The sequence below is a fragment of the Mastigoproctus giganteus genome, chromosome 10, assembly GCF_048544385.1.
Source record: "Mastigoproctus giganteus isolate SK-2022 chromosome 10, ASM4854438v1, whole genome shotgun sequence".
NCBI classification, from domain to species: Eukaryota; Metazoa; Arthropoda; class Arachnida; order Uropygi; family Thelyphonidae; genus Mastigoproctus; species Mastigoproctus giganteus.
Window position 1 is genome coordinate 113,956,024 of NC_143584.1, and position 25,554 is coordinate 113,981,577.

Below are 25,554 nucleotides of genomic sequence, written 5' to 3' on the forward strand. Positions count from 1 at the left end.
TATATGAATTTTGTTAATTGAAAATTTCGGTCTGCACACATCTTTATTGCTGTATGTTCACAGAAATTATAAAATATATCAGTCTGATTAAGTTTATACCTACCTCACTGCAATAGTAGCTTTTCAAAACTTCTAATTTTATAGTTCATCTCCACAGGTTAACAGTAGTGTACAGCAATACCAGCAAGAGGAAAAAATCTCTTTGGTAGTATACTTTAGTAGCTATTCCACTCACAAAACAGCCAAAAGCTGTTTTTACATTTTAATCAGTTTAATTTTAAGTCCCACTATTCTCAATAGGAATTTCCTCTGGCGATTTTCACTCTAGGGCAAAAAACTTGGAAAGCTTGATCAATGTTCCTCAGTATTACAACATTAACCTGCTACAACAGTATTCTGAATTTTGCCAAGTAACTTAAAAAAATCCACTGTGCAAAGTTGTAGCAGTGGTGGTTTGATTCAATGCCATGATTTGCTGTGAGACCCTTGCACAAATACAACCTTGTACTGCTTTTATTATTTCCAGTGAACTTTAATACAAACATAATGCTAGACATAATATAGATATGAAAATATATCTATTACTGATGTTCTACTTCACAAATTGCAAGTTTGTCCCTAAAACATGATTATGCTGATCTACTATACAATTCCTCCCCCCACCCAAATAGGAAACAGAACTTAACTTAGTCACTTTCATAGATTTAAGAAGTACTGTTTTGTATATGTGATGAAGTTAAATCCTCAAAAGACTTTGGATTTCTCTTTTTAAGCTCGTCTTCTGTTTGCCATTCAACTTTCTGTCTATTTTCTTTCACTGCTCTCACAACGCGATCCATAACCATCTTTTCTGTCAGTACTCCATCTTCAGATTCATATGCTGCAGTCTGGATGTACATGAATAAGAAATGTTAGAATTCCCAAAAACCAGAAAAATATAGTTAATATTAATTACATGTACATTAAATGTGGAATTTTAACTAATGTTTTTGATATATACACAAGAAAAGAATGAAATATATAAAATTGAGAGTAAAATTTGTTCATTAATATTTTATATACTCATCTTTCTTCACGTACTAAGAAATATATGCATTTGAAAACCACAACCAAACTTTTTTTAAAGGGCTGATAAATAATGAATGAAACAGGTTTTGCTTTCATTATTTAAAAAGTTTCTTCTGGACTGCCCTCTGTAGGGGCCTGTGAGTAGATATTCTGCATGATCCACAAATTTATAACTGGGTGTCTCTAATGAAAATTAAACCTATACATCTCAATTTCTAACAATGTGTGCATGAAAAAGGGTACAGATTGTTTTCACCTAATCTGTGTTAATGAGGCTTATGTAAAGGTAACAGGTGTTTCAAAATTTAATAAACAAAGTGCTTCAGCCTATTTTTAAATCAATATTATTAACAAACTTAGAAAATTATACGTTTCACAGATATATTCTGTGTTTCTTCAGTAACTACAAAAAAGCAATACCTCTTGCATGTGCCATCCACAAACAAGAAACATACACAAACATGGAGAACATCCTGAGGTGTACACTATCAGTAGTATGCGTGGCAGATATGTGGTGATTTAAAGGTAATCACCATTTTATTAGGACCACAAAAGGGTTACACTAAGTATCATTGCTTTCACTGAAAGTGGGATAGTTGTGCCAAGGATATGCACTATGAGAAGAGGAGTTTCCCTCAACGAAAATCATTAACACCTGGAATGAAGAATGTAGCATTCGAATCTCTGGTAGATCCAAATAACGTTTTGCTTCCACCACTCCACATCAAGAGCATGACTAGAGCGCATGAATAATTTTATAAAGGCTTTCGAAGTGAACAGTCCTGCATTCGCATACTTGCAAGAGAAATTCCCAAGGTTTAGTACAGAGATGATTAAGGCAGGCATTTTCACTGGTCTACAAATAAGGCAACTTTTCAAAGACGAACGGTTTGAATGTGCCCTTAGTGATAGAGAGAAATCAGCAGGGAAAGTCCTTCGAAATGTTTCAACTGGTTTTCTAGGAAATGTTAAAGCTGGAAACTACAGGCACCTTGTGGAAAATCTCATTACTACTTATGAACCACAAATCACGGTCACCCAGTTAGCTGAAGAACTTTACCACAGAAACCTCCAACGTGAAATCCTGGACAAGGAGTCGCAAGAAGTGATAACACCAAAGTACTACATAAAGGCGAGAGGAGGTATAAAAAACAGTTGAAGGGTGGAACTTATCCCAGAGGCGTGGCAAGTCCTAAAGGACTGGACAAGGGTCTACATAGAATGAGGAAGCTATCATTTTCAAGAGTGAGTGGCAGTAATGCTTCAGATGCTGTAAGTTCAGCCACTCCAGCCATGTCTGTTCCCAGACGGTCCCAACATGCGGACATTGCACTGAAAAGGGCCACGAATATCAAGACTGCCACACAAAGACAAGGAAGCCACATGCGCAAATTGTAAAACAATGAACTGCCTAACTGCCCAATCTATATAAAAGCCAAGGGCACCTACCAGAACAGAATCGATTATGGGTACAAAAATTAAGAAATATAACACAACCATGATCAAAATAATACAAACAAATGCCCAGCGAGCAAAAGTGGTGGCTGACCAAATTTGAGTCAAGGCTGATGAAGAGAACATAGACGTTATTATATGTTATGTTTGTTATTTGGTTTTTAGGAGCATTAGCAACTAAGGCCATATTGCTCTGGGGATATGCGGTGGTCATTCCCTGACCTTTCTGCATCCTCCGTATTTGGTGGGCACGGGCTCGAACCCAGGTCTAATCAAGAAGCGTGTGCTACGCACTGCTGCTCCTGCCCACCGGGCTATGGAGGCATCATGTTATTATATTACAGGAGCTGTACGTCCATACAAGGCAGGTGGCAGGCTACCCACTACAATATAAAGTGATCCGCACAGAGGAAGACATCCCGTTGGTGGCGTTATTGGTCAGAAACAAGAATATTACCGCAACAAGAATAACGCAACTATGCATGGCTTGGGCAGCCTGTGCCCAACTCATCACAGTGCTGGGTTCCCTCTACGTGGTGGCTTTATACAGTAGACCGGGACAAGAAATAGAGATTGCCATCAACTACCTATGCTACCTACAAAAGAATGCCAAAAAAAGAATCATAATAGGAGTGGATGTAAACTGCTACTCCCCGCTATAGTACAGCGCTACAGATGATAGAAGAGGGACAGCAAATGGACAACAACTTGAGAATTACCTGACAGGATCACAGTTAGCGGTTTTAAACCAGTCACACCAGCTACCGACATTCTGTAACACCCTCTGGGAGGCCACCATCGACATATTCTTAGCCACTAGGAACCTGGCAAACCACATGGGAAGCCATGTGGTTTGCCAGGATCCTAGTGGCTAAGGTTTGTGTGGATCATCTTCAATGGACTTTCTGCCCCACTTGAATTGTTTTGATTAGAATTTCACCTGGTACTCTGAAGGTGCACTGTTGCCATACACAGCCAACATCCTTTCGTGAATGGCCTTTGGTTCATTTCCTTCTTTGGTGAAAAACTTGATGACTGAACAATGCTCCAATTTCAGCAAATCATAATTTGATACAGGTGTCTTCCTTCTTTCTGTTATAGCAGAAAGAAGGAAGTCTTCCTTCTTTCTGTAACCAAAAACATAGTGGGAACAAAATTAGTATGATTCAAGTTGAGATATGTAGAAACATAATGAATCACTGAAATATAACTATGGGAAGTACCTCAGGTAGATAACTCATTGAACGTCCCTCATATATGGCAATCAGAGTATTGATTTTTTAAGGGGAGTTCTTATCCGATTAGCTACTATGATGCAGTAACAAAGGAACTAGATGCAAACAATAATTTTGACATTGTGTAGTTATATTTCAGTACAGTTTTTGGCACTGTTTCACATGCAAGAGTAGTTTCATATGCATGGGCATTACTCTTCTTGGGCTAATGGTCCTTGGTTGTTAATGGAGTTCCTCAGGGTTCAGAGCTGGACCCCTTACTGATTTCAATATTTAATTAACAATATTGATGAAGGCATATCAAGCTTAATGTCTAAGTTTGCAGATAAGACAAAGGTTGGCAGAGTGATTAAGACAGAAGTCAAGTTTACTACAGCAACAATACCTAGAAAAATTGGTCAGAGGACTGAGAAGTGGCAATTGAGGTTGTCACAGACATTCTCTCAGATATGCCAGACAAGCTGTACTTGCTACCTGGGAGTCTAAAACGCTGATGGAACTGATATTCGGGTGACACTCAAGTCAAGTGGACCCAATTTCGGCGAAGTCCGGACGGTCTGTGACAGCCAAATCCTCTGCTTGCACCTTCACGATGGTGGGACTGTTAGTAATCCTGGGTATAACCCCCATGGACAAGTACATGGTGGGTGACCACCCAGGTGTGAACCAACGTAAGCAGGGGTCGAGGTGTGGCGCCCACACAACATGGAGGAACGCCGCCCCTCTATGTTACCAGGCAGTACTAGGTGGAAGATGACTCTCATCAACCGGTGAAATACCACCACTTTGCTTATTGGAGGCTTGAAGTGGTGGAACCCATGTTTAGTCTCTAGAGCTAAGTTCCGGTCAACCCTTCCCTATCTCTTCCATCATGCAGTATGATTGATGACTTTTGAGGTTATGATAAACGTCGTGGCGAGATCCAATATTCCTTACATTTCGAGGGTACAGCTCTAAAATGGTTTTCGCAGGCCGGCCACTAGTTAGTACACCGGACCGGACCTATTGGTAACTCTCTAGGAGGCTTCCGGATCAGCTAGTGTATAATCTTGCTACCTCTACTCTGCCAGATAGTGACTGGAGGGAGTCCGAGTAGTGTGTATGTGGGGAGCATTGTCGAGGCCACGTTATGTCAAGGATCTGGGTATATTCTTACCACATGTACGCCATATCCAAAAATTTCATTACTTCATACAGCATGTCCCACCCACTTTTTCTTACTATTGAATACACCATGAATTGTCAAACTAATAGAGCAAGCTTATCTGCAAAAAGATCTAAACCTCCCAAGGACTTTCTAATTCATTTCACAAATATACGTGGTCTCAATTCTAATCTCAACAATGTCCATTTCCACTTGCAGTCTGCCAAACCTCATGTACTTTTTCTGACAGAATCTCAGTTATTGGTTGATTCAACTACTGCTCATCTCAGATGCCCAAATTATTCGCTGTATGATTCCTGTCGCCTCAAAGGTGGTATTGTGCATATGTCCGTTCTGATATTCCCTGTCAGAGACTTGGCAATTTGGAATCTCCTCTCTTTGATCTTCTCTGGCTTAAAATCTCTCTACCTCATTGTGTCAAATTCATCTGTTGTCTCTACCGTTCTCCCAACTCGACTAATCACTTGGAGCTCTTTGACTTCCTCTCGTTGCAACCTGACTTTCTCCAGTCCAACTCTCCTAACAGTGAGGTAATTTTCCTTGGTGATTTTAATGTTCACAACCCCAGCTGGCTTCCGTTTTCTAGTCACACCGACCCAGCAGGTCGAGATGCTGAGGCTTTGGAAATTACTAATAACCTTGCACAGATTTTCATTTACCTACAAGAATACCAGACAATCCTAATCATACAGCCAATACGCTTGATCTTTTTCTCACAAACAACCCTTCTAAGTACACGGTCGAAGTGAGAGCTCCTTTAGGCACTTCAGATCACAACTTGGTGATTGTCTCTTCTCCAATGGAACCTTTATCTCAAGGCTATTCCCAACCTTGTGTTGTTTGGCATTACAAGAATGCCAAATGGGATGACCTGCGAGACTTCTTTTCTTCTTTTCCTTGGTCGGATTACTGTTTCAAAAGTTCTGATGTCAACGTTTGCTCAGATCGTGTCAGTGAAATTATTCTTGCAGGAATGGAATCCTTTATCCCACACTCCACTTTAAAATCTCGTCCTTTATCTAAACCTTGGTTTTCCAATAAATGTGCTAAGGCTGTCCAAGAGAAGAATGTTGCATATCGTAATTGCTTGTTTCTAATTCTTCAGTTTCATTTTCTGCCTATGCCAAAGCTCGCAACAATTGTAAAGCAGTTATTAATCAGTCCAAACTAGAGTTTGAACAGGCTAAGAGTAGAAAACTTGCTTCTTGCCCTAATGGTAGCCGGGCATTCTGGTCTCTTGCCAAAGCTATTGGCCGCAACTTTTGCCCATCTCTGCTCCCACCTCTGTCCAAACCAGATGGTTCTGTTGTCACTTCAGCCAAGGATAAAGCTGACCTGCTAGCATCCCATTTTTCTTCCAGCTCATGTATTAATGATCTTGGTAAAACACCTCCCACCATTCCCAACACACTCCATTCAATGCCTCCTGTGGTCTTCCGTCAAAAGGATATCAGAAGGATTTTGATGAATCTCGATGCTAAGAAAGCTCCAGGTCCTGATGGTATTTCTCCACTTGTTCTCAAAACCTGTGCTCCTGAACTTACTCCTATTCTTTGCCACCTTTTTTCACTTTTTTTATTCTAAAGGTGTTTTTCCTTCTGATTGGAAATTTGCTCATATCCAGCCAGTTCCTAAAATGGGTGACAAATCCCTCCCATCCAATTATCGTCCCATTGCAATTACTTCTAAAGTAATGGAGAAATCAATTAACCGCCAACTCTTAAACTACCTAGAAACCTTCCGTCAGATCAACGATCACCAGTATGGATTCCGTCAGTGTCGATCCACTGGTGATATTCTGGCTTATGTTACCCATTTATGGACTAATTCAATGGAAAGGTTCGGTGAAACACAAGTAGTTGCTCTTGACATCTCAAAGGCTTTTGATCGTGTTTGGCATAAAGGTCTTCTAAACAAGCTTCCATCTTATGGTTTGCCAACTGTTTTTAGTAATTGGTTATCCAGTTTTCTCTCTGATCGCTCACTGAGGGTGATGGTTGATAGCTCTCTGTCTTCTAACTTCTCCACTAATGCCGGTGTCCCCCAAGGTTCAGTTCTTTCTCCCACTCTTTTCCTCTTGTATATCAATGACCTTCTTCCATTGACTGGAAATCCTATCCATAGTTTTGCCGATGATAGCACATTGCATTCAACTTTCCATTTTGAGAAACCTTGTCCTGCTCAATCAGCCTCAACTTCTCAAAAATCTGCTACCAATTCCTTAAATGCCGATCTTCAGGTAATTCTCCAGTGGGGCAAAGACAACTTAGTTGATTTCAACCCTTCTAAAACTCAGTCTTGTCTTATATCTCGCAAAAAGGATTCTTCTGCTCCTATGCTTATCTTTAGTGACACTCCAATTTCTAGGCAAAAGGATATATCTCTTTTGGGGATTACCCTGACTTCTAATCTCTCTTGGCACAAGCACATTACAAATATTGCTTCCTCTGCATCTAAAAAACTTGGTTTTCTCTTTCGCTCTCTTCGTTACTTTTCTTCCAAACAGCTGCTCACTCTGTATAAATCGCAAATCCGCCCTGCCATGGAATATTGTTCCCACATCTGGGGTGGTGCCCCCAAAACCTCTCTCAGGCTTCTTGATTCCATTCAGAAGAGGGCAGTTAGGTTAATTAATGATTCATCTCTAACAGAGTCTCTCCACTCGCTGTCTCATAGACGCACTGTTTCTGCTGCATGCCTCTTCTACAGATACTTCCATGGGCAATGTTCTTCTGAATTAGCTTCTATAATTCCCGCTCTCTCTTTCAAAACAGTCCGAACACGTGCCGCCACCAGCCAACGTCCATTTACTGTCCAACTTCAAACCCACAGAACCAACTTTTCATCTTCCTCATTTATTCATTCAACTGCCGTTTTCTGGAACAACCTTCCTTCATACGTATTTCCTGAAAATTACAATCTACAGAAGTTCAAGTCCAATGTCAACAAATATCTTCTTTCGTCTTCTCAATCTCCAACCCAAGCACGGTACTAAGTACTATAGGTTCTAATATCTCTCGTGTTTGGGGTTCACATAAAAAAAAAAAAAAAACATTTATAAATTCAAGGTACTGCATATGGGCAGCAGTAATCCCAGGACAAATTACCAGTTGGATGGTTTACTGACCGGGCTAGCCAGGTGGGTAAAGTGCCTGGCAACCCAAAGGTCGCGGGTTCGAATCCTGCCTCGGGCTTGGATCAAAGTACTGCAAAAACCTTGGGAGGTGCATTATAGCCACAGAAGCCGATGCACCAACAACTACCAAAAAAAAAAAAAAAAGTTTGATAGTATCACACTCAAAGTGATGGAGAATGAATAGGACACCTAGGATAACTGTGCTATCTGATATGAAGTTTTCTGGGCAGTGTGGACAGGCTGCTAGTGCAGCTCATGAGGGTTCTGTTGATGATATACATTTTCTGTTTCTTCCTTTGTATCTCCTCCTATTTCTGTTTCGGTTTACAGCAGGCAATGACCAGACTCAACTTTATCCACAGGTTCGGCCTCCTTCACGAGCTTACCCTCTTCCCTGATCAATATCCAATGGTTAGACCTCATTGGCCACTTCAGTTCACAGGAGCATCCCACAACTTACGATCACCTTCAGCCAATAAGAGGATATCTCCTAAACATGACCTTTGTGCAGTTGGTTCTCTGTGTGACGTGTTTGTGACAATTTTAGACCAGTTGATCTCTTTCTTTGTTTTGTACTTGCTTTTTTCGTATTAAATACAACTTAGGAAGGTCCATATAGCAGAATTGTAATACATGATATGACCTTATATATCAGGCTAAATTTTGAATATCTTTGTGCTAACTTCTAAACAGCATTCCTTAATTAAATTTCTTTATTTTTCAAGCAGTGCAGCATATTTTTATATTAATTGTAAACCCACATCATGCGTTTTGGCTGATATATTAGAGTTACTGCTCTTTAGCTGTAATCCAGGCATGAATCTGAAGTGGCAAAAAATTACTCTGCATTTCTCACATGGTTTGTGGATTGTAAAAGGTAATATTTTATTCCCTGAATATTTATTTATTAATTTATTATTATTATTTTTTTTTTGTAATAAACCAATTGGTTTTATCAGAACAGTTTTACTGGTACCATGCACAAACACTGGAATGTGACATGTTACCACATGGACTGTGGCTGCCAACCACCACCACCAACTTCTAAACATGTCAGAACTTGCATATTACTTCCATAAGCATACTGACACATGCAATGTGTTCTGTGCATCCTAATTCCAGGAGATATCTTGTGATATATTTTCAAGAAGTTGTTTTAATGTACATCATATACCTATTATATGAAAACTGAACCATAATACTGTACTTTATAATATATACTTACACTTGAAATATGTTACTAAATTTTATAAAGAAATATAACAGACTTATTCAATTATATATATATTTTAGCCAGTTTTGGTTATCTTTGTACCATCTACTGGTAATTATTAATCTTTCAGATTTTCTGATTTTTTGAAAGATCATTCTTCATTCATTTGAGGTTATACTGGGCATCCATAAAGTCCTTTGCACTTTAAAACTGAAATAACTTAAGTTTTATATGAGATAAAAACAATCTGTAAAATGCATTGGAAAGGTAATTTATTCCTGTGTTATGTACAAAAATAGTTACTTCATTTATTGCAATTTTTTTTTTTTGGGTAATCTATTCTAAAAGAGATGGCTTCAAAAGAAGAGAAAGTGAACTATGTCCTCTGGCTAGCAGAGCGTCCATATCAGCGGTTATAGTAAAACCTATTACACGTATATGTAAAGGAAGCTCTACACAAAAATTCATTTCGAACTGCATAATGAAGTTTAAAGAGACTGTTCAGGTTAAGGAACTGGAAGGCCAAGATTCAGAGAAGAATTTGAGTCACTGAAGAAATGAGCGCTTGCCCTAGAAACAAATATTACTGGGAGCTTGTCAGTGACTCAAGTATCTCGTGACCAGCCAAGTGATGCTGATGGAATCTAATGAGTACAATGACAATTATACAGAGAAATAGAGTGCCCAGTAAAATCAGAATATCTTATAATGGGGGATTTTAACTTCCCAGATATTGATTGGAACTTGTGGTTGGCTACTCGCACACTAGCAAGACTTTTGTGGATTTTTTGGATGATTGTTTTCTATAGCAGCGTGTTCGAGAGGCAACCAGAGGGAGTAATACTCTTGATTTGATCATCAGTAGTGATTATTTGTGCATTAAAAATTTGCAGACAAAGTAACCACTAGGTGGCACTGATCACAGTGTACTGTTGTGGGATTTACTTAGAGATGTAACTACCATCAGGGACAGTTTTTAAATTATATACAATGGGACCAACTGATGAAGTTACCAACAGCAAATTCTAAATAGGAAGCTTTCAATGATTTAATCTTGGAAGCTACTAGGCTTTTCATACCAACTAAGAAATACTGTTCAAAGTTTAGGCTAAATGGATGTGAGATGAACTAATGAGACTCACGGCAGAGAAGAAAAATGCCTGGGATGCATATAAATTACCAGGAGACACAGGAGCCTATGGTAGATATAAGCTAGTCTGCAATCAAGTCACAAAGGAGGTTAGGCAAGCGAAGGCAAATTATGAGAAATCTTTGGCAAAGGATACAAAGAAAAACAGCAAAGACTTCTTTACTTATATAAACTATAGAAGGAAGAGGATGAATCAGGTTAGTCCAATTGATATCGATGGTTCGACTGTTGATAATACTTTCCAGATAGCTGACAGACTGAACAAGAATTCTGCATCCACATTCACACGAGGAATTCTATAGGGAAGTGGAGGACAGAAGCTGATTAAACTCTAACAGGGAGCTTAATGATTTTGTAATAACTGAGAGCAGAGGAGAAATTGTTGAAGTTAAATGCAAGAAAGGCACAGGGAGTGGATGAGTTCTTCCAGTTATATTAAAGAAGGCAAGCAAGCCCTTAGACATAATTATAAGAGCATCCTTGGACTCAGGGGAGGCCCCACGGACTGGAAATGTATCTCCAATTCGCAAACAGGGAACAAATAGTGACAGGAGTAATCACACGAGTTGATGGCATATACCTTATAATTTTCAGAAGGCCTCCGTAGCCGAGTGGGCAGGAGCGGGAGTGCAGTAGCACACGCTCTTTGAGTAGACCGGGGTTCAAGCCCCTGACTGCTGAATACGGTCGATCTGCCAACCCGCACTGGACCAGCGTGGCAGATTATGGTCAAATTCCCTCAACATGAATTGTTGAGGAGGCTTCCATCCTGCAGTAGGTTGATAATGGCTGCGCTTAATTTTAATTACCTTATAATTTTCAGAGAGGCTGCCAGGGAGTGTACTGAACCACTGAGGTTAATTATGAGGGTATATTTGGATGAGAGAGATTACTTTGGATTGAAGAAGTGCCAACAAATCAGCAATACATAAAGACGGTTCTAAGAATGAAGTCAGTAACTACAGATCAGGTAGTCTGACTACAATGGTAGGGAATATCTTAGAGGCAATGATTAAGACTGTAATTGAGGGCCATTTAGAAGGCATTCTGAAGGAAACATAACATGGTTTTGTTAAGGAAAAATCATGTTTAACTAACTTAGTAGGCTATTTTGATATCTGGATGGAGAGAACAATTTTGACATTCTTTGGATTTTAGCAAAGCATTTGACTCAGTCCTTCATGATTGGTTACAATATACACTGGAACATGTTGGGCTTATTGGAAAGATTCTAAAATGGTTTATTGGATGGCTGCAGGGCAGAAGGTTGTGATGAATGGATATTCTTCAGATTGGTGTAGTGTCAGGAGTGGGCCTCCCCTCCCAAGGATCAGTTCTTCAATTACTGTTGTTTCTGATCTCCATAAACAACATCGGCGAAGGGATAGAAGGCATGATGTCAAAACTGCAGATGACATAAAAGATTGATAGTGTCGTTAATGATCAGTGCCAAGTAGCACTCCTTCAGGATGATTTGAACAGACTTCAACAATGGTCAGAAAAGTGGCAGTTACACTTGGAGAATAGAACCCTAAAATAAATTATACACTTGTTGGAGTTGAATTTAAAACAGTAGAAGAAGAACAGGATCTGGAAGTTATGATACAGGAAGATATGAAGTTTTCTGAGCAGGAAAGCAAATTGTGTTCCATCAGTGATTTATTGGACACTATTCTGTAGAGATAGGGAGGTCACAATCCCACTGTATAAGGGAATTATAAGACTACATTTGGAATACTGTGTTTCAAGTATGGAGACCTCATCTGGAAAAAGGAAGGGTCCAATGACGAGCAGCGCGCATGGTGAGATCAGCACAAAAGGATGACTGTACGAGGAAGGACTCCGATTATGTGGGCTACAGAGCTTAGCAACCAGACATATTAGAAGGGTTAGTAAAATGAATGAAGATGGAATTTTCACTGTTATAAAGAATTCCAGAATGAGGGGCCATAGATTCAAATTACAGAGGAAAAGGATCAGACCAGATTGTAGGAAGTTTTCTTTTAGCCAGTGAGTTGTTGATTACTGGAATAAGTTGCCTTTGCAGGTAGTTGAGGCTGACAGTTTGAATAAATTCAAAGGTCTGGATAGCTCCCTTCATGAGGAGGGAAGTAAATAATTTATATTTTATCTACTTCGTTTTATTTATTTTTTTTGCCAGTGTAACAAAAGCCTGTGGCTTCCTTGCGCTATATGGAATACAATTACTATTACTATTAAACAAGGAGAATGTGGCATCAGTCAATAAAGCAAAACTGACAATCACTAAGACAGGCATCTCTGGAACTTGGTGTTCTGAAAGCAACAAGTACACAAAATTCTTAGAGTGAAATAATAGAATCAACTTACAAGATTCAAGCACCTCAAATGTTGCTGGAAGAGGACTACCATGTAAGATTAGCTTTCTGTCAGGAGTTTAATGAAAACATTGAAAATGGAATCTTATACCTTGACAATGTAATGTTTAGTGATGAAACGTTTCATACTATTGGTAAGGTTACCTTCCATAATTGTCATATTTAGGAAGACGAGAAACCATAAGAAGTTTGGGAACATGAAAGGGATTCCCCGATAGTCAATGTCTAGTGTGCCCTGGGGAAAAATGCATAATTAGTCCTTTCCTTTTTGAAGAGACAGTGGTTAAAGACGATAGCTATCTTGCAATATTATGGGATTTTTCTTATTCCTGTACTAAAGACAATTAAGACAATGTGTTTTTTCAGCAAAATGAAGCACCTTGCTACTTTGTTCAGAAAATATTTGACAATTTTTAAACTAAGTCTTCCCAAACTGATGAACTGGCAGAGGTGGGCCAATTGCTTGGCCAGCTTGCTCATCCAATTTGTCCCCATTGGATTTTTTTTTCCTATGAGGCATGTTAAAAGTGTGGTTTACTTCTTAAAACTGCTCTTTAAACAATCTTTATAACAGGCTCACAAATGCCCTATGAAAAGTGGCAGTTACTTGGAGAATAGAACCCTAAAATAAGTTTTAGGGTTCTATTCTCCTGGAGAACCCTCAAATTTATTACAATTACAACTGGAGAACATATTTACAGAATTTCAAAATTGTATTACACTGTATTGATAATGATGGTCGTTATGTTGAATCTAAATCTTATAATACCTTAAACACTAGAATGAATTACCTTTCCATTGCATTTTACAAATTGTTTTTATCATGTATATAACCGAAGTTGTTGCAGTTTTAAAGTGTACAAAAACATTATGAACACCCTGTATAAATTCTAATTTTATATTTTTGTGAATTATAAAAACTTAACCTAATTCACCCCTCTTTCTCTAATAGTATTAATGTATTAATACTCAGACAGGTATCATGATACAGGGCCATTAAAAATTATTATTAATATTCAATAATTCAGAATTCGTGAGTATTCTTCTAACTCAACTCCCATAACATCAAGGGTTTACAACCATATAAGCTACTAACAGAGTGAGCTTAAATGCTATTACCCAATCCCCTCTCCAGATGGGTGTGTGTGTGTGTATATATATATATATATATAAAAAAAACTCACCTGCCATGCAGAACCTAAATTTGCAATTTCTCGACCAGATAATCCTGCTGTCATTTTTGAAATTTCAGAACAGACACGATTGTAATCAAAATTATCCACCTTTAATCTCCTGTTGGAAAAACAATTGTCATTGTACTATCATACTGTGGAAATTTTATATCAGGCATGTTTTTTTCATTTTGAAAACTGTAAAAAAAAGGCTTTCCTTTAAATGATGATGAAAATACCATAATCAAGTTTATTCATATGAATAAATATCATCAATTATCACATTATATATTACCACATAATACACTTGGCATCACTAAAATATAAACACTTACTTAATAATGTGCCAGTTCTACCACAGTCTAGGATAACAGCCTAACTGCCATGGGGTTGAATTATTTGTTACTGAATTAGTCAATGTGCTATGTGTAAACTGTATGCTACCCTACAAAAAGTATCCAGACACAAGCCGGTTTCATCACATTGATGTGATGTCACTGCCACTCACTTCCACAGCATATCATTTTCTCTTTTGGCCGTTATGACGCACTCCAACCTCCTGGGTAGGCTTTCCACCAATGAACAATAGACTAAAGTGGGTACAGTGCTCCATTCCTCTTGCAGAACAGTGACATTTGAGTTACTGATGTGGATGTATTGGTTTGGCCCTCACTTGACATTCCAATCAGGGTCAGATTAAGGATGAAATAGGCCCTGGTCATATTTAAATTCAAGGCCCCTTTAATAATTTTGCGAGTATCCTCAAAGAGGATACTCGTGAAAGGATATGTAATCCTTCAAGATATACCATAGAATGGGGTATTACTGATATACTGAGGTAATAATGATCATTCTGTGTTCTTACACAGAATGATCATTCATTTTGATTGTTGTCACTGCCGATCAGTGAAAACAATTAGGTTGGGAAGTTGTGTGTCAGAAAAGATATGATTGTTGCTGTCCTGATTCAGTTCCTACCTAAAATGCATGCAGTCATTGTTAATGGTAGATAGGGAGAGGTGGCAACAGCACCTGAAATTCCTGTTGCAAAATAAACTAAAAATTCAAAGAACTGATCTCAAACAACATACCTTCATTAAAATTTGTTGGATGGCGGAAAAAAATTGTTTTTAGAGTTTTATTCATCCATACATTGATACATATTTTTCCATCATCTGTAAAAACCATTATCATTATTACAAATTTTTATCACTACTTTAGACAGAAAATATTTACACTGAAAATGAGGCCCCTGGCCACGGTCGGTTTGGCCGCAGCATTAATGCATCCCTGATTCCAGTTCATCCCACAGGTGTTCCTTAGGGTTAAAATTGGGACTGGCCACTTTAACTTTGGTACATTGATGTCCATGAAACATTCTTGAACATCACCAGCAGTAGGGCATGGGGCATTATCCCGTTGAAACACAGGATAATGCCCCATCAAAGTGAGATGCCCCATCCATGTGTAGTGGCAGCTTGAGTTTTGAAACCTTCTAGTTTCAAAAAATATTACCTTTAATTGTTATTATAGGTAACTAATGTATAATCCATTATATAACAACAGGCAAAATTAGTACACAAATCTTACCTAATTACAGATATTTTTATTAGCTGATTTTCTTTATGTATTTTAGAAAAGTTTCTTAAAATAGTGCCACTCTGTATTATGTTTTTCAGTCAACTGTCTAGGAATGCTGTTGTCCTTCTAGTGACAGTGATAGCAGTTAGGCTCTTTAGAAATAACTACACTTGTCCACATAATCAACCTAAAGTAACTAATATCCATTTCAATTGGATAACATCACCTATTAGGTGAGTCTGTTATCCATAAAAAACTTAGGGCACAGCTATGACTTAGCCATCTGATGTACTAAATGGAAACAGGCATCCAAGTGGTAGTTCAGAAGAAAATTTCCAATTGGAAAACATAACCAAAGTCACGTGTATATTAAACCACTATCAGGTAAGCTACAATATATTAAAGAAGCAGGGTGCTATTTCAACACATATTATTGCAAAATTGAAATAATTTCTTAAAATAGCACTATTCTGCATTGTTTTTTGGTGGATTGTCTGGGAATACTGCTGTCTATTGAGTACTTGGACTCAGGCTCTTTAGAAACAATTACATCTGTCCATAGTCAATCTACAGTAATTAATATTGTTTTTAATCATATAATATCACCCATTAAGTGAAAGTTTTCTAGTAAAAGTTTTTTAAAATAATGCTGCTCTGTAATGTTTTTCAGTCGACTATGTGGAGGTGCTGTTTTCCCTCCAGCAACAGCACTTGGGTTTAGGTCTATAGAAATGACTACATCTCTCCACATTGTCAAACAATAACTTTTAATCAGGTAACTGTGAGCCCGAGAACTTTCGCATCTCCTGATTATCAAGCGAATCTAATTAATTAATAAATTAGAAATACAGCAACCTGGGATTTAGGATAAATTACAAAATTATACTCATTTGGAACCCACTGTGTTTAATAAAAGAAGAGAAGAAAATCATATTTTTCAGGGAGCAGGTGTGGGTGTATGAGGATTGTGAAACTTCTCGCCCTAACTCGCGGACATGTGCCTCTCTCTCCAACCTATGGGCAGGATACAGAGATGATATCATGGGACAATTACCAAAAAAGGAAATGTTAGAGAGCAAATGTGCATTTTTGGTGACTCTGACTCTGCGATAATGTGAGATAACCAGGGACCAGAAGATTCTTTCCATTTATGGCCAATTAAAAGAGAGTTTTCTCTGGAAAGTACAAGCAAAACACAGAGTATAAAAAGGGGTTTGAAGGGCACCAAGAAGAGAGAGGTGGTGGAGAAGTGCCATGCGTTGCATAGAGGGGGAGCTAAAAGAAAGTCCCGGGGTCCAGAGAAGACAACGCCCGAGCATTTCCGCTGGAAGGAAGTCCCATAACCTGCTCTCGAAGAAAGTAACTTGGCCTGATAAGCAAACTGTTTCTTTTGTGTGAATGAAAATGACTGAAATAGAATGAATAGAATAAACCAAATGCTTCCTTCCTAAAAACTTAAATCTCTGTTAATTTAATAATGAATGGAAATAACTCTCATTGTTTTAGTTACATAGAAGGTTGTCAGCAAAGTAAATGTTAAAACAAGAACATGATTTGTTCAGATTACGAACCTAAGGGGGCATAAATTCAAATTAAGAAAAGACAGATGTAGAATAGATGTGCGGAATTTGCCTTTAGCCAGCGGGTGGTTAATTGCTGGAACAAACTTCCATCTGTCATTGTGGAAGTTGATAGGTTGAATAAATTTAAGGAGGAACTGGACAGGCATTTGGAGGGAATGGTGTGATTTTTTTTTGGCTGATGCTGCATAAGCTCATACATTTGCTTTCTTGCATCACATGCCACTACTACTACTATTACTACTACTACTACAAGGAGTTAGAGGGAGTGAGAATGATCAGAATAGGATAGATGTAAGATATTTAAATATAATGGGAACGTGTAAGGGAAGGTGACAAAACCCAATTGTATTTTTTATCTAATGTTTTCTGTTACCCAACCATCTGCTTAATACCAGTGTGTATTGTGAACATTGTAGTTTCCATTAGCTAATAATATGATGCTAAGCAACAAAGCTAGTCAACGAATGGTGCCAGAGATGTTAGAATAAGGAATATTATAAAGATACTTGATATTACAATATTATAACCATAAACTGGAAGCAACGTATATCTATACTTTTTACATTAACAATGAGGTATGGTGAAAGTGTACTGTATACATGTTTTTTTTTTTTTTTTTTTTCATTTAATAAACTTCTTCGGTTGGCAATTATGGGTAAAAGGAGAACTATGTATTTAAAGAGTCCTGATTTCCCTTGATGCATTTCGAAACACGTGGGAACCTCACACGTGTCAGGTTCCAGACCGGTGGATCCTGACACGTGAGGTTCCCACATGTTTTGAAATGCATCGAGGGAAATTAGGAATACATACATAGTTCTCCTTTCACCCATAATTGCCAACCGAAGATGTTTATACGATATCTCTTGTTACTACTATTGGCCTCATCTAGCTTTCATATTAATGAAAGCTAGATGAGGCCAATTATTATATGACAACCTGGAATAATATGGTGCACTACTTCTTCCCTAGGCAAATCTTAACCATAGATCTTTTAATATTTTCATCCTCATTTATTATTTTTAAAAGAATTTTTAATTTTCAATCTATATTCTGAATTAGTTTTAATCCTTTTCCACCTTAACATCATGTAACAGAGCAGATCAATTGAGGTGAGTACCGAAAATTAAGCCTTTATGCTACATCCCCATTTAATCTAATTCATATACAGTACTTTAAGATGTTCTATTAATCATCTAAATAAAATAATAAATAAATAATAACAGCGAGTCATATTTTAAGGTACAGTCCATTCCGGTTATTTGGGACACGTTGGGACTAGTGCATTTTGGCCCGATTAAGCGGCTGCCCCAATTATCCGAAGTTTCACGTAAATAGTTAAAAATACAATGTACCCTTCCTTTACAATTGGTTCACTGTACAATCAAATCACATTACGATGAACTGAACATAGTAAAGTACCATTCACTATACGATGTGCAGTAAGTGCTGGTCATTGCGATCACATTTGTGAATTGAATTTTAATTCTATTAAACAGAAATTCTAATTAGTGAAAATGGGAGGAATATTATCCACAGGCTATAAAAGTAAAGATATATTAAGCGCAAATTTAGCCTTTATTACCTTATAAATTAAAAAAATTAAATGATATGTGAAAATCAGAAGTATATACGTGATAAACAGCATAATTAATACGTACTGTAATATGTACATACGAACTAGTTGACAGTTCTGTTCACTGACATTTGTGGGTGTGGATTAAAATTTAAAACAGTAAAAAGATAAGCAATCAATAACAAAGAACACGGCACACACAAATTGCAAGTAACACAATATGCGCAAGTGAAAACGGAATAACGAGTTACGAAGCTTTAAAAATAGGAATAAAGAAAAGATCTGAAAATTAATTTTTTTATATGATTGAAGATTTCATGTAAGTGTAAACACATTTCACCATAATAACCCACAGAATTCCAGCTGTCGGTATTATCGCAAATTCAGTAAGATCGAGTTTACTGTCCGTTTATGATAGATTTCGCTAACAGAAAAGCCCAATAAACAAGTGATTGCTAATTGTTTTTATTGTTTTATGGTTGTGGCCTCCATGTCGAAGACAATCGTAGGGTAATCTCCAGTGCTGCGGTCTCCTGCCCCAATTAAGCAAAGTAAACCCTGGCTATTTTCTCGATTGGTTTCTGTTTTTTAAGATTTGCCCCAAATAAACGGCTGCCCTGATTAACTGGTGGCCCAAATAACCAGAATCCACTGTATTTTTTAAATTTTTTATTTTTAAAATTCTGTTTTCATTTTTGACAATAATATTACTTTATTTAATGATGGCACCGGTGAAAATGTTAATTTACTGCATGGGTTTTTTTATGCTTTTTTACTTCATAAAAAATCATGCAGTAAAACTTGAGGGCCAGATGTATCTTTCATCTGGCCCTCACAGGTGGCATAACTGGTATAAACACCGTCCTCCCCACACTAAAAGAAAAAGGCCCAGCTTCGAATAATCCCATGAATGATGCAAGGAACTTTTATGAGCTTATTTCACCCTGTGGCGAAGTTTAGTTGGTTTCACGTGAGGGAGGCACAGTTTTTTCCCTCTCCTGGAATCTTGGGGTTTCCATCCAAACAACAGCCAACACACAATTTACAAACGTTATATATGGTACAATATGGCATAAGCTGCTGATGTACTTAAAATCCTACAACCACCAACCAAAGTTTTCATTTGACATGAACAAAACAAAGGTTACCTTAGAGTGAACAAAATTTTTAATTTTCAAGAAATATATTATGTAAAGGGTTAAACAAATAAATTAAATTATGCAAAGTGTTAAATGATTGAATTAAATTATGCAAATTATGCAAGGTGTTAAACGATTACATTAAATTATGCAAAGTGTTAAATGATTAGGTTAAATTAAAACAAGGCAAGAAAGTACAAAACTAAGTCACATGCAATCAAATATCATACTGGTTGAATACCAATAAAACCATGAAAATAAAAAGAACTATAACATAAGAACATCTCAAACAATAAGTCTACACACATACACAGTAAAAACTTTCTAAAATTATACGCCTAATAACTACTTTGATCGCATGAAGCAATATTATAAATTGATTGAGAGTGCAAATTTTTCAAAATCCATGGCTGTCATTAGGATCGCGAGTAATATTAATTTTCTGAATAAACAACTATCAGAAAAGTAGCCGTGTCAAAATACTCTAAGAATGTTGTTTAAATGAAGTATATAAAAAGTTCACCTTTTTCCTTCAGTGGCAGGCTGGAGTATAAATCGATCAAAGTATAGGCGAACCATTCGTTCTCTTTCTTGTTGGCTTGGTAGTTCAAATTCTACTATTTCATTTACTCGGTCATTTATGGCCCAGTCAAACTGCTCTGGAGTGTTGCTTGCCAGCATTAGCATAAGTCTATTCAAAAAACAAACAAACAAAAAAAAAAAAAGTAATCAAAAACGATTCAAATTTATTACACTGAAATAAACCTATTCCACTAAACAAAATGAATGAATGCAATACTCATCTTTTAAACATTTTTTCTTCTGAAATCTTAGTGAAGCAAGAAATGAACAAACCCACATTTAGTATCCAGAATCATTGTGGAGTATAAAGATAAATTATATTTGCTATAATTGATTTACTGGACATGCAATAAACTTGCTTCTGTGTTGTTAACAACATGCAGTTAACACCATGATTTGCAGGTCCATACTTATGCTTCACGAAGACAGGAAAAGAGGGAGTTTGTGTGGTGATGTAGCAAAAACCTAAACTACATTTAGTAAGTCACAATGGATTCACATACCCTTTCAATAATTAAAAATAACAGTGTAAAGTAGAAGGGCAAGTTTGTTGCATGTGCTGTTGCATTCATTTATACTGACAATTTATTACCATATCTTAATTTTAGGCATGTGTTCACTTATTATTTGTGTTTGAACTCGCATTAGATTTTGAAAGCAACACTGATGTTGAAATGACTTTGTATCTTCTGCTGACTAAGTTCAATCAAAAAGTGTGTACATTTTCAGCCATGGAATGAGTGCACCTTTGCATAAAGCAAATTTAATCTCCTTAAAATTAAAACATCCATCAGGGTGATATCATTTCCAATTTTAATACTGCTCAAGAGCTATTTTTATATTAAATCTGCATCATTAACTGCATTGCAATTGAAGAAGAATGATGTTACCAATCACAAACTTTTGTGATTAATTCAAGGAATTAATCACAAAAGCTACTAGGCTTTACGTACTAACTAGGTGGTAGATAACTCTCATCAACCGGTGCAATAGCACCACTTTGCTTAGTGGAGGCTTGAAGTGGTGGAACCCATGCTTAGTCTCCAGAGCTAAGTTCCGGTTAACCCTTCCTCATCTCTTCCATCATGCAGTACGACTGATGACTTTTGATGTTATGATAAACATCAAGACAAGATCCAATCTTCCTTACATTTCGAGGGTACAGCTCTAAAATGGTGTTTGCAGGCCAGCTACTAAGGAGGCGCCTCTGTAACAAGGTGGGCAGGAGCAGCAGTGTGTAGCACACGCTTCTTGATTAGACCGGGGTTCGAGCCGTGAGCCACCAAATATGGAGGATGCAGAAAGGTCAGGGAATGACCACCGCATATCCCCGGAGCAATGTGGCCTTAGTTACTAATGCTCCTAAAAACCAAATAACAACAACAGCTGGCTGCTAGTTAGTACACTGGACAGAACCTATTGGTAACTCTTTAGGAGGCTTCTGGATCAGCTAATGTATAATCTTGCTACCTCTACTCTGCCAGATAGTAACTGGCGGGAGTCTGAGTAGCGTGTATGCGAGAGGCATTGTCAAGGCTATGCTATGTCAAGGATCTGGGTATATTCTTACCATATGTATATGCCATATCCAAAAATTTCATTACTTCACACAGCATGTATCCCTCCCCGCTCTTTCTTACTATTGAATACACCATGAATTGTTAAACTAATACAGAAAGCTTATCTGATAAAAGATCTAAGCCTTCCAAACACTTCCTAGTTCATTTCACAAATATACGTGGTCTCAATTCTATTCTCAATGATGTCCATTTCCACTTGCAGTCTGCCAAACTCCACGTACTTTTTCTGACAGAATCTCAGTTATCGGTTGATTCAACTACTGCTCATCTCAGTTGCCCAAATTATTCGCTACATGATTCCTTTCACGTCAAACGTGATACTTGTGCATATATCCATTCCGATATTACATGTCACAGACTTGGTAATTTGGAATCTCCTCTTTTTGATCTTCTCTGGCTTAAAATCACTTTACCTCACTGTGTTAAATTCATCTGTTATCCCTACCATTCTCCCAACTCCACTAATCACTTGGAGCTCTTTGACTTCCTCTCTTTGCAACTTGACTTTCTCCAGTCCAACTTCCCTAACAGTGAGGTAATTTTCCTTGGTGATTTTAATGTTCACAACTCTGGCTGGCTTCCGTTTTCTAGTCACTAGGACCCAGCTGGTTGAGATGCTGCGACCTTTAAAATTATTAATGACCTTGCACAGATTTTTCATTTACCTACAAGAATACCAGACAATCCTAACCATACAGCCAACATGCTTGATCTTTTTCTCACAAACAACCTTTCTAAGTACACAGTTGAAGTGAGGTCCTTTAGGCACCTCAGACCACAACTTAGTGATTGTCTCTTCTCCAATGAGCCTTTATCTCATGGCTATTCCCAACCTTGTATTGTTTGGAATTACAACAATGCAAAATGGGATGACCTGCGAGATTTCTTTTCTTCTTTTCCTTGGTAAGATTACTGTTTCAAAACTTCTAATGTCAACATTTGCTCAGATCGTGTCAGTTAAATTATTCTTGTAGGATTAGAATCCTTTATTCCACACTCCACTTTAAAATCTCGTCTTTTATCTAAACCTCGGTTTTCCAATAAATGTGCCAAGGCTGTTCAAGAGAAGAACATTCCATATTGTAATTGGCCTGTTTCTGATTCTTCAGTTTCATTTTCTGCCTAAACCAAAGCTCGCAACAATTGTAAAGCAGTTATTAATCAGTCCAAACTAGATTTTGAACAGGCTAAGAGTAGAAAACTTGCTTCTTGCCCTAATGGTAGTCAAGCATTCTGGTCTCTTGCCAAAGCTATTGGCCGCAACTTTTGCCCATCTCTGCTCCTAACTCTGTCAAAACCAGATGGTTCTGTTGTCACTTTAGCCAAGGATAAAGCTGACCTGCTAGCATCACATTTTTCTTCCAACTCATGTATTAATGATCTTGGTAAAATACCAACCATCATTCCCAACATGCTCCATTCAATGGCTCCTGTGGGCTTCCGTCAAAAGGATTTCAGAAGGATTCTGATGTCAGAATGATTTTGACGAATCTTGATGCTAAGAAAGCTACAGGTCCTGATGGTATTTCTCCATTTGTTCTCAAAACCTGTGCTCCTGAACTTATTCCTGTTCTGTGCTGCCTTTTTTCATTTTCTTATTCCAAAGGTGTTTTTTCTTCTGCTTGGAAATTTGCTCATATCCAGCAAGTTCCTAAAAAGGGTGACAAATCCCTCCCATCCAATTATCGTCCCATTGCAATTACTTCTACTCTTTCTAAAGTATTGGAGAAATCAATTAACTGCCAACTCTTAAACCACCTACAAACCTTCTGTCTGATCAATGATCGCCAGTTGATTTCATCAGTGTCGATCTTCTGGTGATATTCTAGCTTATGTTACCAATTTATGGACAAATTCAATGGAAAAGATCAGTGAAAAACAAGCAGTTGCTCTTGATGTCTTAAAGGCTTTCGATCGTGTTTGGCATAAAGGTCTTCTAAACAAGCTTCCATCTTATGATTTGCCAACTGTTTTTTGTAATTGGTTATCAAGTTTTCTCTTGGATCGCTCACTGAGGGTGATGGTAGATTGCTCTCTGTCTTCTGACTTCTCCACTAATGCCGGCATCCCCCAAGGTTCAGTTCTTTCCCCCACTCTTTTCCTCTTGTATATTAATGATCTTCCATTGACTGGAAATCCTATCCATAGTTTTGCCAATGATAACACATTGCATTACACTTTCCATTTTGAGAAACCTTGCCCTGCTCAATCAGCTTCAACTACTTGAATATCCACTACCAATTCCTTAAATGCTGATCTCCAGTGTGGGCAAAGACAACTTAGTTGATTTCAATCCTTCTAAAACTCAGTTATCTTATATCTCACAAAAAGAATTCTTCTGCTCCTATGCTTATCTTTGGTGACACTCCAATTTCTAGGCAAAATGATATATCTCCTTTGGGGATTACCCTGACTTCTAATCTCTCTTGGCACAAGTGCATTACAAATATTGCTTCCTCTGCATCTAAAAAACTTGGTTTTCTCTTTCGCTGTCGGCGTTACTTTTCTTCCAAACAGCTGTTCACTCTGTACAAATCACAAATCCGCCCTACCATGGAATATTGTTCCCACCTCTGGGGTGGTGCCCCCAAAACTTCTCTCAGGCTTCTTGATTCCGTTCAGAAGAGGGCATATAGGTTAATTAATGATTCGTCTCCAACAGAGTCTCTCCACTCGCTGTCTCATAGGCATACTGTTTCTGCTCCATGCCTTTTCTACAGATGCTTCTATGGGCACTGTTCTTCTGAATTGGCTTCTATAATTCCCAGTCTTTTTTTCAAAACAGTCCGAACACATGCCACCACCCATTTACTGTCCAACTTCAAACTCAGAGAACCAACTTTCATCTTCCTCATTTATTCATTCAACTGACGTTTTCTGGAACAACCTTCCTTCACATGTTTTTCCTGAAAATTACAGTCTACAGAAGTTCAAGTCTAATGCCAACAAATATATTCTTTCGTCTTCTCAACCTTCAACCCAAACATGGTTGGCTTGAAGGTTGAGAAGGTACTATAGGTTCCAATACCTCTCATGTTTTCATAAAAAAAAAAAAAAAAAAAAAAAACACCAAGAAATACTCTTCAATTTATAGGCGTAAATGGATGAACTAATGAGACTCTTGGCAGAGAAGTAAAATGCATGGGGTGAGGGTGAATATCAATTATCAGGCAACACAGAAGTATATGGTAGATATAAGCTAGTTAGTAATCAAGTTACAAAGGAGGTTTGGCAAGTGAAGGCAGATTACACTTAATATCATTAGTGCCAATATGTAGAAATAGTATCACCTTTTGTGTCTTTAATAAATGATATCTTTGATCTGCAACATCATCAACCTTTGTCCATGGCAGACATACCCTGGTCCTATTCCACCTATCCTTTTTGCACAATATATTTTTCCTGGGACATTTAGCTTCTGTTTCCTTGAAAAGACAGTCACCGGCAATAGCAGCCTCTTGTAGGACCAGTGCATTCTGCTTTGGGGTTGCAGCTGTGTTGCCTGATGTGCAAGTTCTGGCACAGAATTGTGCAGTTAAGAGCTTGATGGGCCCCTATTTTA

At 37.7% G+C, this 25,554-nt stretch overlaps 1 protein-coding gene across 1 annotated transcript in view; it reads right to left on the bottom strand.

The window, feature by feature from the left end:
• Nucleotides 1–289: 289 nt before the first annotated feature.
• Nucleotides 290–25,554, bottom strand: part of bor (ATPase family AAA domain containing bor) — a 232,496-nt gene continuing 207,231 nt past the window's right edge. Inside the window, exons 12-14 of the mRNA XM_090383719.1 lie at nt 20,354–20,521; nt 13,964–14,072; nt 290–887 (exon numbers count right to left, since the gene is read on the bottom strand). Coding sequence (XP_090239845.1) covers nt 705–887; nt 13,964–14,072; nt 20,354–20,521 — 460 coding nt within the window. The 3' untranslated portion in view covers nt 290–704. The remainder of the gene's footprint in view (nt 888–13,963; nt 14,073–20,353; nt 20,522–25,554) is intronic.